The sequence below is a fragment of the Glandiceps talaboti genome, chromosome 17, assembly GCF_964340395.1.
Source record: "Glandiceps talaboti chromosome 17, keGlaTala1.1, whole genome shotgun sequence".
NCBI classification, from domain to species: Eukaryota; Metazoa; Hemichordata; class Enteropneusta; family Spengelidae; genus Glandiceps; species Glandiceps talaboti.
In genome coordinates this window covers 7,886,863-7,901,741 of record NC_135565.1, presented here as the reverse complement: position 1 = coordinate 7,901,741, position 14,879 = coordinate 7,886,863, and the positions used below count along the sequence as shown (strand labels likewise).

Below are 14,879 nucleotides of genomic sequence, written 5' to 3'. Positions count from 1 at the left end.
GGGCCGTGGTTACAATCGTATCATTCTGTTTTGGGTTGTATGGATTCTTATGACGTTACTTGTTGTTATGATTATCACCACTGATTGGATAAACTGGGATAACGTTAATCGTGATTTCTTGCCAACCAATGAAGTGTCCAGGGCCTTCCTTGCTTCATTCATCTTAGTCATGGATTTGTTGATAGTAATGCAGGTAGGAGAAATGAAGTTAGATTCATAAATCAGACACATAGTTGATTAGAGTCAGTTCAGCTTTTCTGTTTGATACAACCACACAGAAACTAATTAAGAAACTGGACATGCTACACTTTAAGATAGCAAGATTGAATGAGTACAGTTTCTTGCTACATTTTGTCTAAGTGAAATGAACTACACATGCCACTATACAGAATGCGATCTAGCTATTGAAGTGTGGCAATGGTTAATGATGCAGTTTCTTGTTAGTTTCTGCATGGTTGTATCAAACAGAAAAGCTGCATGGTATTTTGAAATTGACTATCAACTCTGAGTCTAAGGCCCCATTTTCATGATGCATTTTCAAATGAAAAAATTCAACTATTTTGTAACGTTTGCATTTTCCATTTATATGACAAAAATTCACGTGAAAACACAACAATTTGAAAACACTACTGAAAGTGGATCATTGTCAAAAGGATATTTTTCATTCAAAAAACAGTTCTTGTAAATTAACAAAAGTGTGTGTGGATATTGGTTTACTTTGCTCCTAAGTTTTATATTTTCAGAGCATTTTTCTCCAAAAATTTAAAATTCAGGAGCAAATTGATCAAAAAAAGTTAACTTCCTAGACTGCCTGAGGTACTAATGAAAACTAATCATTTTTCATTTCTACAGGACTGGGATTTCCCACATTTTGAAAGTGCTTTTGATATCAAGTTACCTGGTGTGAACACTTCAGAATTCAAGTTTAAACTTCCAGCCTGCTTAAGACGAGACAGTTGGCAAATTCATATTACAGGTATAGAAAAAATGTAGAAATTTATCAAATTAAAGGGGGTACAAGCTGGGTTTATATATTTTTGGAATGTAATTCTCTCTACATATTGAAAGGTACTCACAGTATTCTACTTATTGGTGTATACTTAACATTCACTTGCAATTAACTAAACTCAAACCTGGTATTATTATTGTGGTCATATGGATGAGGATTGGTATTTATTTTCGATTTTTAATTTATAAAACAATTTTATTATGGCTTCCTACTTGAAAAATCAACATTAAACAACATAGACCAGGTCTGTGTTTGTAACTCAACTTGCCTTGTAAAAGATTAATAAATGTATAAAATGTTTGTTAATTGTACACACAATAACAAACTTTTTACACATATTTTAGCCTTTTGCAATATATTGAGTTACAAACACAGACTTGGTCTATGTTGTTTCATGTTGATTTTTCAAGTAGGATGCCATGGTAACATTGTTTTATAAATAAAAAATAAAAAATAAATACCAATCCTCATCCATATGACCACTTTAAGATATAACTTATAAACTATCCAATTATGTAACCTATTATACATATAAAAATGTACAGGAACTCCTACTATACAACCTCAGACCTTAATAGTGGTCCGAGATACAACCAACCATTTTAACAATACCAGAACATAAAGTGTAATGTCATAAAAGGCTTGCATCAATATAAACATTATAGTAAGAATAGTTTTAGTTTTTTGACATAAATGAAAATTTTATAAACTTACATTGTGTCACTTTAAAAATGGATGGATTTGTAGGTGTCTGATCTTTTGTGTGTCTCTTTTCTTATGATTGTATTACCTGTGCTTATATCATGTTCTTACGTATGTTTTTGAATTTAAGTCGTGAACTTTAGAGGCTAGAAAATACGCCTCAAATTTATACCTTAAAGTGGCCATGTGGATGAGGATTGGGTATTCATTTGGGGTTTTTTAATTTATAAAAACAACTTTATTGAAAGACCAGAAGCAAGCTTTGATGAGATTGTAAGAACTTTGATCCCAGAGGTTCTGTCTCTAAGTTAATGACATTTCAACTTTGACTAAAATACATGTATTCCTATTCCAAGTCCCTGTCTGTACATTGTCAAAATTTGAGTAGTCGTTTTGTTCCAAGTCCATGTCTGTACATTGTCAAAATTTGAGTAGTCGCTTTGTTCTAAGTCCATGTCTGTACATTGTCAAAATTTGAGTAGTCGCTTTGTTCTAAGTCCATGTCTGTACATTGTCAAAATTTGAGTAGTCGCTTTGTTCTAAGTCCCTGTCTGTACATTGTCAAAATTTGAGTAGTCGCTTTGTTCCAAGTCCATGTCTGTACATTGTCAAAATTTGAGTTGTCGCTTTGTTCTAAGTCCCTGTCTGTACATTGTCAAAATTTGAGTAGTCGCTTTGTTCTAAGTCCCTGTCTGTACATTGTCAAAATTTGAGTAGTCGCTTTGTTCTAAGTCCCTGTCTGTACATTGTCAAAATTTGAGTAGTCGCTTTGTTCTAAGTCCCTGTCTGTACATTGTCAAAATTTGAGTAGTCGCTTTGTTCTAAGTCCCTGTCTGTACATTGTCAAAATTTGAGTAGTCGCTTTGTTTGTACCTGACTTACGTATGTTACGGTGTAATTTTTACTTGTTATAATTATTTTTTCTCTTATGTGCTTGTTTTTGTGTATTTGTTTGAACTTCCTGTATCATTCCTGTTGTTTTTTCTAATGTGTATATTTTTACAGACTTTTTAATTGTCTCTATTACTCCTCTGGAAAGGGGTCAAAGAGTAGGTAAAATTATCAAAATTGCCAGGTACTATCGTGTTTTGATAATTTTTTTTTTTTTTTTTTCTAATTTCCAGGAAAATGGTTTAATTACGGTATTATATTTCTGGTCATGATACTAGATCTTAACATGTGGAAGAATCAAATCTTTTATTTCCCTTACGACTATGGACAGTACATTGATAATGACGGACGTGTAATGACCATAACTGACACCGTTACCTTGGAAACACACAATGCAACAATCATGACTCATGCATGGAGGTCAAACAACATAAATCCACTGACCAATAGAACATTTGTAGCGGACGATTTCGGCATGAACTCGAGGTATTACGACTTTGCCCTGGCAATCAAAGCAATGGCGTTTATTCCATCACTTGCTTGTTTTGTCGTGTTTGGTATATTCGTCTGGTGGTACGGCCGCTTCCAACCGGATCCAAACGATCCTCACGCTGGACGACTCTTCAAAAGACGAAAGAAAAAGAACAAGGATAAAACAGAAAACGTCAAATTGACCAAAGTGAAGACAATAAGTAGTGCTGACCTGGGTCAAGGGTCATTTCAAGATAATGCTGCAGTGTTTATGCCATGAGATTTTCCATTCAAAATGTTTCATTTCTTTTCTACGACTTTCTATAATATTGCATTCAGCTTCTATTAAATGGAATCATTCATGAGAACTGATTAATGTCATACTGCAGAGTCAACTCTTTCATATTTCAGGTACACACATCAATGTGCAGACTTCATGGATCACCAGATTGATTTCTAACAGTTAGTGTTTTTGATGTGAAATGTGAAGGAAAGAAATTATTTTCATTTCTGTGCCACATTTTTTTCATTAAATTGTAGGATAAATAGAGGCTTGTCTTATTTTACTTGAAAAAATATATCATCGAAGCTTCTATATACGATGAAATGCACATGGCCAGCAGGAAAGGAAAAGACACAACTGTGATTTTCAAGCTAAACTCACTTGATAAGACCCCTGTATATAAACAATTACACTCTTTGGAAAGTCCAATTCAAACTATCAACACCAAGTGTGGTATCAGATAAGAGGAGGTCGTAAAATAGATGTCTTGTGTTCAATCTCATTCTAAGGTTCAGTCCATTGTATCGCAAAATTGTCTATAAAAATAGAGTTTCTAGTAATGTTAACTTCACTCAGTCTTAGAGATATTGGCCTCCTTGTATTTTAAGACTTCCTGTTATCAGATACCACACTTGGTGTTGATTGTTTGAATTCAACTTTCCAAAGAGTGTAACTATTTATATACAGGGGTCTTATCAATTGATATTATCTTGAAAATCACAGTTGTGACTATTCCTTTCATGGTCATATGAATTTCATTGTAATACCTTATGAAAGAAAGCGTCTGCAATATTATGCCAATAAAAAAAATCACACTTTATTTTTTTAAACACTAAGTAGTGCTAAAATCCATACAGCACACAGCTCAGCAATTGCTTCTTGCCTTGATTGGCATCAGAATAACTCCATGTTGACACTAGGCAGACACAAACATCTCACCAATAACATGGAATGTCTAATGTCTACACCAGCATGATATCAAAACAATGCTTGCTAGCTCAGTGCTAACACTGCATGGGCTTGAAAAAACATCATACAAGCCAAGATCCTACGCATCAGTGGCGGCCATCTTTGATTTCATCCTTTCTAATTGCGATGACTTGTAAACAAGATGGCAGCATGCATCCATGTTTCATCAATTTATACATAAAATATCTCCATCTTTTTAGTAAAATTGGTATTTTGCGTGTGGTAGACTTAAAAGAACTATGTGATTAACAGTTGTCTATAATTGTATTGTCACTGTGGGTATAATTCTAGCAAATGTATAGTATTTTCATACAAAGGCAGTAGAATTTAGAATATGTACGATCTATATATAGGTATATAGAACAGTGACGATGTAGTACTACAGTACCGTAGTAACCGTGACAGTTCAGACATGTATAAACATCAGGGTGCCCTACATAGAGTTACCTGTTTTGATGTAATGATGTCCATGCTTTCAAGTAATGTGTACAATATTATAACGGTATATTTCTTTCAGGATTTCATTGTGACATATTGTAGTTCAAGTAAAACTAATAGCATCACTATATTTTCAAACTAAAGGCATTTATATGTTTTGTAGATTGGTACTGATCATTGTAAGCTTTCAGAATATTCAATATTGGACTGTACAATAGTATATTTTGCAACTTTTGTGTTATAGCTACTGACTGGGGGTGGAGGATGGCGGTGGATCAATGTCAAATGGTGTTGTTTTATCAAACGTATGGTATCTATACTATGATTGGACTTTTTTTTATTAATTTGTATATAATTCATGTAAAATATGTTGTAACAAGTAGGGGTATTTACCAACCAGATAAGTAGTGTTGGTTTGTGAGTGTATTTTTCATTAAATTCTTAATATACAGAGAAATTGATATCTGAACGGGGAATTCACCTTGGAAATCAACTCTACATAAACTTTTGCTGTTACTTTGTTCAATAAAACTCCAACCTATTCTCAGTTCAAACCCATAAAAAATATCTGCATTGGAGGTGAGTAATCACAAATATGTATAGATCTGAGGTCACCATACAAATTCTTGAAATAGAGGTCAAAATGTTATTAAAATTAAGCCATTTTAGAATCCAATATGGCCACCATCCAGTATGGCCACCATCCAATATGGCCACCATCCAATATGGCCGCCGACTGTCTTAACTCTATAGGAAAATACAAGATTGACGATTTCCTTGAAAACAAGATGGTGGACCCCAAATGTCTTGTATTATTTCAAAAGGACAAGGTATGGCAAAGTTTGGAGGAAATTGTAGAACTATGAGTTTCAGGGAAATATGTCCTCAAAGTACATTTGTTTTAATTAATTACATATACCTACTGTAAATATTTAAGATTTGACATAGCTGTAAACTGCCAGGCTGTGATGTCACTGTTCTCATGAACATATGCTAATTATTAAATTAGAATATATGTAAATTAATTTTCAATCTAATGAAATGCAATCAAACTTATTTAACCTTGAAGTTTTATAGTCAGTGACATCAAGAAATGTTAAACTTTAAAAGAAACAAATGAAGTATGTGTTTCTTATTTCTTGCCATTCTCTGTGTTGTGTATATTTCTATGTACAGTTATTTTCTTGAATACTTTTGTGCAATTTCATATTTGCTGCAACTTCGAGGCTTCTTTATGTGAAGAACTGTCTTTGATGGATAACTTTAATATTTTGTTAGTAGGGTATCATATTTTTGATATTTATACGACATATGAGGCTGTATTTTCAATTTTTTTACTTCACTTCTCAACATGATCTATTTACAAATTTGTAGGCGTTATGAATATTATCATAACAAGTTTATGTTGTTATTCTTAGCTGTGATAACTTGGAGCACAAACTGGCTCAGGAATTTTCTGTACTGAGTGTTTTGTGAGACACAAAAAACATATATTGCTAATACAGTTGTGCAAGTACTACATACCTTATGATGTAATAGCCTGTCTACACTATGATCGCAGTCTGTGAAGTTACTTTACTTCTCACAAACTGTAATACTATCAACATTAAGCCATTACTGTGATTTGTAAAAATGCAGTCTAACTGATTGGTCAAAGTGGGTAGTGATAACGCTGAGTCAGACTATTTAATTATATTCTAATGAAGTCATTATTTAAATGTGAACTCAGTTGAACACTGGAGTTAATATTAACATAAATTTACATATAGGCTAATACTGCGAACCTGGAAAATTTAGCTGAAGACTTATTTTTGCTTATTTCGCTGGAAAACAAAAACATATTAAAATGTGACTAAAAATGCCTTCTTTTACATGAACATAACATACTTGTCTGGTAATTAGTAAAGATTAGTCTTTGAGAACTAGCTGAAAACTGTAAAACAACAAAATTTTCTAGAAAATATCTAGGTTGACAGTACTATGTAGATGTGTACAAACGTGCTGATAACACTGTAATGCAAAGTATGCACATAGATACTTGTACATAATGTAATAATTAGATCATCTCATCTTGAATAATTTTATTGCCAACCCTAAGAATATCCATACCATTTGCACTAACACACACACACACACACACACACATACATACAATATACAATATACAATATACAAACACACACACATGTACATCCACCCACTCACAGACACAAACACAAATACAAGCACAAAACACACACACACACACGTTTGTATATACACACATGCACACACATGCATGTACACACAAATGCAAACAAAAACATACACATGCACAGACACAGACAGACAGACAGACACACACACACACACACACACACACACACACACACACACACACACACACACACAAACAAACACACACAAAATTGCCAATGAATCACTGCCTAGTTTAGTTGTTCAGTGCTAACAAGTAAAAATTTGACAGCTTGTTTCTCAGGTATATATTTTTTAGCAGGTGTAGAAACTGTACCATAGCATGTAAATAGATAGAATTGCCATTGGTTGTTAATCCATGTTCAAATGTTTTAAATATGTGTGTGTGCAAATTTTTGAATTTGATACGTGTGAGTACATTGTAGAAAGGTAATTTTGTAAAAGAGTTTTTGAATTTAATACAATTTAAGTTCTGCAAATTTTAGGATTCTGCACATACTTGTGTAACTTATGGGTCTATGCATGAAATGTACTTAGTATTGTGTGATGGCATGTATTTGCATACTAGTGCAAATTATGCAAATATGGTGATTTGCATGCACTTTTTTTGTAATATATGCAAATACTAGTGATTTACATGCATGTTCTGTAAGTTAGCAGTATTGGGTATTTAAAGTATGTGAACTTAGTTTTCACTGAAAACATTCATATGCAAACAAGCGTTTCATGTGAAATTTATTGAGTGGTGCCTACAGTAGCTTTCGTAGCAATGTCAACTTTGCAGTGAAAACAAGGTTTTGTAGATGGCACCCTCAGAGTCATAGTCTAAGCTACACGCATAAAGTGTCAATAACCAACTATTGTATAATAGTATCTACGCTTGCAATGATTATAGGAATGCGTCTAAGGGACAATCGCACAATTTCAAACAAGCTCAATAAACAAACTTCGTTAATTTAGGGGTCTGTGATCATTGCGATTGCAGATATTCGCACTTCTTGCCAAATTTAGAAAACTTTTATGCCTTCATTGAGAACATGTTCTGTATTTACTGCTGAGATGTTAATAAGTTGATTAAAATTTACTCCTAATGTGATCATTACTGGGTTTATGGTAGCATTTTAATGTGGTTACACTGTATCTGATAATAATGGTGTGACTGCTACAAATTTGATCATGGTTTACATCATGTATAAACGTGTCAATGTCACACTCCTGCATTTTGGGGAGGGGGTTTGTCCTGAATGAATTCGTTCATTCATTGAGCTTGTATGTCTGACATTGTGCTTTCGATCCTAAGATTTTCCATTTTATTTTTAATATATGTACGCACAGAGAAGTTTAGTAGTATTTTATACTGTACAGGAAACGTTAGTCTCTCCAAACTTATAGAGATACGACTTTGGTAATCCAGCCATCGGTTTACTAAGACAGACGCAAACTAGATACATTGCATATTCTTCAATGTGGTAACTATTACACAAGTGGGTGATAGCAGTTTCTCTATTGTGTGATTCTAATTACCCTGTGATCAAAAGAGTGTAAACATTGGAAGTCCCAAAACAGCACTGCAAATTCATGGAACTCTAAATAAACTAGTTTTCAGAGACACCTCCCTACTGAGACTATAATAAAACCAATGTCCATTGAATAGCTTATCACTTTTGTATCAATATGTTGTGAGAATAGTTTTAGTTTGTGTCAATCTTATAAAATCAAAGGCTCAACTACCAGGGTTAATATTTTCCCAGCCAGGCTGTGCACACAATACAGATTAATACATTAATGTTTTGGAAAATAAAGCCTTGAATATTTCCACATGTATATCGTATCAGTGTGTCTCATTTGATATAGTTATGCACAGTTTTCAAACAGCACTTTCAATCAATCAATCAATCAATAAGATATATGGTGTCGATTTCCAGAGCAATGTTCTGTTCAGTAGCACTGAATGGCTAAAGCACTCCATAGGCTTTGGTGAACAAATAAGTCTTCAGTTTTGTTTTGAAACAATCCAGACTGGAGGTTTGGTGAATGTCAGGTGGCAAAGGTTCCATAGTTTGGGGGAGACACATGAGAATGAACGACCACCATAGGTGACTTGTCTGTAATTTGTTGTTGTAAGCAGATTCATGTTTGTAGAACGTAGAGTGCGACACGGTGTGCATGGCTGGAGAAGATCACAAGTGTACTCTGGAGTTAAGACATGAAGAGCTTTATATGTCAACAGTAAAATTTTGTAATCAATCCTGAAACGAACTGGTAACCAATGCAGGCTGACGAGAACTGGAGAAATGTGTTCAAACTTCTTAGTACAAGAGATGATCCTTGCCGCCGTATTTTGAGCATGTTGTAATAGGTTTATGGGGGTGTCAGGAAGTCCGTATAATAATGCATTACTGTAGTCAAGCTTGGCACACACACACACACACACACACACACTTTCTGAAAACATACATGACAAACTGTAAAATGTATAAGCACCGACACCATCTTAGACCATATTGGTGCAAATTTGTCAACTGCTTTGTTAGGGTCAGGGAATGGATGGTGTTTTTTTTTTGTTTGTTTGTTTTTTTGAGGGGGGTATATTGATCTTACTACCACAAATCTAATAGAATGAACATTGTCAATCTTTGTCCTATCAGGTTCACGTTATCCAAACAGATCAATTCAGGTTCAAGTTTGGTTTCAAATCTTGCCCCAATTAAGGAAAAGAATGATATTGACAGGGTTCAAACCAGTAAGTACATTTGTACAGATAACAAGTCAATCACCCTTAGACTACTGTATAATGATTTGATATTCGTACCCCACCCCGAACACATATACACATACACACACACACCATGCACACAAGTGCATACATACATACATACATACATGCATACATGCATACATACCGATACATACACACACACACATATATACATACTAACACATACATATATACAAACATACATACATACATACATACATACACACATATTCATATAGTATACATACATGTACATGTCCACACACACACACACACACATACCGGTACATACATACATATATACATACATACATACATACATACATACATACACACTATCACACACTCTTTAATGTACATAAATTCTTCCTTACAGCTTGCACCAATTGACCTAGACACAATACATAAATCTTACAGTAATTTGTCAAATTGTATTATTCTGCTGAAGTTTTGGAATTCCAGTAATACAGAAGATAAGTCTGGTAACATCTTTTATAGATTTCCATACCTTTTCAAAGGGGGAAACTGAACCTGGATAACAGAGAAGGGAGATCTGGTAAACTAGAATAGGTTGTTTATACCTGGTACAGTCCATGATTTTGTTTGAGAGCCCCACTGAAAATAAATACCCGTGGAAGGTAGGTATATTTTATATACTTTATTACTGAACAATCACTGACAAATGCTTAATAAGTACAAATAAAATATTTATGATTTGGCAGTATCTGAACTTAAAATATCAGGTATATTTAATATAGAAGCTAACTGTCTATAGCTATTCTGTTTCTCTTTCTGTTTACCCAGTAATACTAAGAAGTATCGCACCAAGTTTGTGAGTCTGTACGTGTGTGGACATCACTAGTAATGGTGAAAAGAGTTAATGTGTTCTTAGACTTGTTCTTAGAATACTTCAGTATTGAGTGATGACAGAATGTTGACCTGTGAGGTCACTCAGTTGTCATGGTTATGTCATGGGGAATGATTGAAGTCTTCTGTGGTCCACTTTCTCCATTTGTACAATACTGATACAGTGTCAAGGATAAATCATATAAATTGACAAAATAATCCACATTTACGCATCGGCAGAAAAATGGGGTTAAAGAGGAATGCCACTCCAGGAAATGGAGATGATTTCATAAAATTGACAAATAATCCACGATAGTACAGAGTGAATTTACTCAATGAATGAGAACATGCAATGCACAGAGACATATGGGTACAGTACTTCAAAGTGCTCTGTTTGAAAAGTGCATGAGCACAGAGTGCAGACAACGCTGTTATCATTATTGTTTGGTGGTTCTCTTTTTTTCAATTTCAAACATTGAGTGTTATATTGTAAGACAGATTCCGGTTGGCTACTCGTAAGTACGAGATTGGGTTCAGGAAAACCAATGTCAGATGTATGTAACGAGTGCTCACAAGAGAACAAATGATGTGTTACACTAAATCAGATTATTTTTAATCAGACTATATAGAAAGGATACGGTTTAAGATGTTCAGCAAACGTTCTCATGTCGTCACCTACAGCCTCCTGACCAGTTGATGCTACAACACTCAGTTCTACTAAGTTGGATAAAGAGATTGCTTCTATATCTTCTGTGTTGCCAGGAGACAAAACCTGTGGAAGTGACCAAAAGTAATATGTAAGGTATGCTATGTTAGGGCGCCCTCAGTGGCCAACCTCCTTAACACAAGGATGAAGGTGGAATGACAGACATCTAAAGAAAAGACAAAAGGATCTATACTTTGACCACTGGGGCGCTCGTCAAAAACATGATTTCAGCTGAAACTTGAATGTGTAATTGCGTGATTGTACAATAGTTAGCAGTAACATACTGTCAAAATCCTTGATTGATTTGGGTTGATTTTCACTGAGAATAGAATGGAGTTTCCTTCAACAAAGCAACTGGAAAGTTTAAAGAATTTAATTCCAAGCTGTATTCTGCATTAAATTTTATTTTTCGTGTACAGTCTATGGTTTTGTTATCTCATCAAAGTCATGATCTTACTTTCACTTACTTTGTATAATTTAGATGCTGTAATTTTCATTCTTCCTTTCCTGAATAAATACCCTTTAACAACATACTCATGGTCCAATCTGAAACCAAACAGTGCACACATTAGTATGCAACCATTACCAATAACATCCAAGTAAAGCAATTCCACAATATGTTGTCACACTACAACCCATAACATTCGAGTAAAGCAATTCCACAATATGTTGTCACATTACAACCCGAACACCCAAGTAGAGCAGTTCCACAATATTTGTCACACTACAACCTGTAACACCCAAGTAAAGCAATTCCACAGTATGTTATCACACGTCAACTCATAACACCTGGATAAAGTAATTTCACGGTGCTGTGCCAGTAGAGTGCTAACTAATGAATCTGAATGTTACAGCTGAAAAAATCATTGCTAGCTATAGCTTCCTCTGGTCTGTGCTATCTAGTTGCTAATTTACTGTTCATCTAATACATATACATGACTGCTGACTACTATGAGGCAACACTGGATCACTGCTCAGAAAGTCATAGAACAAGGTAAGCGAAGTGAGTTTCAATTTGATGTTTTTTGGTGTAAAGTTTCTATGATGGTAAATCATATAATGACTCCAGAACCCAAAGTTTATGAAAATAAAGTTTATTTCCTCGAATGGTGTTCTATGTATGAACAGAATATATATACAAACCTGAATCCCATTTCCACCAAAAAGCTAGACAGATTATCTGATGTAGCACAGTCTATACAGCTTCTGACTAGAGTACTTCTATTTTTATCTCCTAATTCTGCTTGTCCGACATACCTCAGCTGCCTGTCAAAGAACAAATATTGATGAGTATACCACTAGAATGTGACAAAAACAGTGCAAGTATAATCACTGGTATAGATATACATATATGTACATGTATGTCACAATCAGTTTTATTCTCTGATCAAATTGACATTGGTGTAGTCCCATGGCAAGACATTGATGCTTTGTTCAGATGCAATAATGCATCATTGTTACATGGATACTGGAAGAACATATGGAATATTGGAATAATACAAAATGTTCCCAAAAATCCACATGTGAGTCACAAAGTACCCATGATACAATATGTAATTACATGTACTTAGTGATATTCCATCTTCCCAATCAATGTTCAAGAAGAATTTCAAGCCCTGATAGCTGTAATTAAGTTTTCAAAAATAATTTTACTTGTTCATAATGATGTTGTACTGTTGCATGATTCCCTAGACATTAAACTTATCAGGATCACACCAATGTACAATTGTTACACAATGGTGGATTTGATTGGCTTACCATGGCATGTTTGGGTGGTCGAGTGCATGTCTTGCTCTAAGTAACACAGGACTTGATTGGCTAGTAGTATTTCCTCCTGAAAACAAATACAAAACTTAATCATTTTACATGCATACAACTTCAGTCAGATCACTTGAATGCGGTTATAATTTCATAATTTACAATGCTTATGGAATTAAATTGTCTGCAACTAAATAATTCAGGAAAAGACTGAAGAAAGGCCATGTATAACACAGCATTTTGTTTCTCGTCCCTGTGCATGTCACCTGAGAAATTGCACAGCAAAGCTTTTTTTGTAACGTTTTCATCTTCTTCTTTTTATCAAACCTGTAAAGTGAACGACTACGCACAGAGCAGAGAAATGTTGTTTATACTGTATATCATTACATGTGTTTACATACAGAACATTGAAAAACACAATACTGTCAAAATCATTTTTTTTTTTTTTTTTTTAAATAATGCTTCACTGTTACATTTAAGGATAGGTAGAGCTTTTAGCCAATTGTTGGTTTTGCTTACTCACACAGACAAGGAAGGAATCCATGTAATTATGATAATCATAATACTATATAAACATACAGGTACTATTGAGGTACATGTACATTACTTGATGCTGGCCTAGTCCTGCTTGCATACGGACTAAGTCGTGTTGAGCGAAACGCGTGCACAGTCTGCAAGCAGAACTAATGTTAGTCCTGCTTGCATATGGCGTAATTCGGGATTTGATTCTGACAATGGTGTTGAGGGGCGTGTCAGTAATATAGACCCGTGCACCGTCTGCAAGCAGGACTAGCATTTTGTATGCAAGCTGGACTAGACTAATGCTAGCGGTTACCAGTCATAACGTCCCCGGGTATGACCAAAACGTCCCCAGGTCAAAACGTCCCCGGGTCAAAACGTCCTCGGGTATGACCAACATTTAACCAAGAGACTTGACTGTGTAACAGTTTCCGTTCCTTCCCTAAAACACGGTCAAGTATCGATGCCCATATTCCGAACCATTTTCTGTTCGTGATTTACATGCTCATTTTCATAAAAATTGGAGGACTTTTACGACCTCAAATCTGTCTGATTTCCCGTAAATAAAGTGATGGTTGCCCAAGACAATGATTACGCATAAACGCATAAACGTATTTTGGGCACCTGGGGTGGGTACGCAGTCACATTACTGTATTGTGATGTAAGAAATAAGGATATAATGTAACACACACACACACACTCACACACAAATAGTTTGGGTCGAGGAAAATGGAAAGACGGGGACGTTTTGACCTGGGGACGTTTTGACCCGGGGACGTTTTGACTTATGGAAACCGGGGACGTTTTGACCCGGGGACGTTTTGACTGGATACCATGCTAGCCTACACAATGCTACATGTACATACATTTGTACATATTATATAGCCTTATATATTAGTCGTATCACATTCTTCCTTGGCAGTGGTCATATCGACACGATCGATCCTATGAAAATATAAAACACTCCGTGATCTTATCAAGGATCAGGGCTATTTCTGAGATCTTTACAGAAACTTCTATTTCAAAAGTTCAATCCAATAATATTTGTTAACTTACGTAGAATGTAAACCATCTCATGATCGTGAAATGTTTCTGGTACCGTCTCTAAATTATCACAAAGACCTCGTAACCTGTGCAGTAGACTTTCCAACGCTGAGTCCAAAACGCTGCCTTGTAGGAGATACTCTTGCATACTGCTACCTCCCGATGACGTATGTGACATTGGAGTCATCTGAACAGCCATTTTGTGGACAAAAAATACAATTTCACAAGCAAAAAATCCGAAACTCCCTCCTTTCACGCTACTTCCGGGTAAGCCGTTTGTTTGTTATTT

At 34.9% G+C, this 14,879-nt stretch overlaps 2 protein-coding genes across 2 annotated transcripts in view; one reads left to right on the top strand and one right to left on the bottom strand.

The window, feature by feature from the left end:
* Positions 1–7,098, top strand: part of LOC144448701 (transmembrane protein 117-like) — a 37,817-nt gene extending 30,719 nt beyond the window's left edge. Inside the window, exons 5-7 of the mRNA XM_078138989.1 lie at positions 1–193; positions 853–976; positions 2,836–7,098. The exon at positions 1–193 is cut by the window's left edge and continues 65 nt beyond it. Of these exons, the coding sequence (XP_077995115.1) occupies positions 1–193; positions 853–976; positions 2,836–3,353 (835 nt within the window). The 3' untranslated portion in view covers positions 3,354–7,098. The remainder of the gene's footprint in view (positions 194–852; positions 977–2,835) is intronic.
* A 3,464-nt stretch (positions 7,099–10,562) lies between these two features.
* Positions 10,563–14,841, bottom strand: LOC144448585 (mediator of RNA polymerase II transcription subunit 18-like). Its single transcript, XM_078138861.1, has 6 exons — positions 14,603–14,841; positions 13,028–13,103; positions 12,413–12,535; positions 11,737–11,815; positions 11,202–11,335; positions 10,563–10,739 (listed from the first exon to the last, which is right to left on the bottom strand). Exons 1-6 carry the CDS (start codon positions 14,787–14,789, stop codon positions 10,682–10,684), a joined length of 657 nt encoding a protein of 218 aa, XP_077994987.1. The 5' UTR covers positions 14,790–14,841; the 3' UTR covers positions 10,563–10,681.
* Between the last annotated feature and the right edge of the window lie 38 nt (positions 14,842–14,879).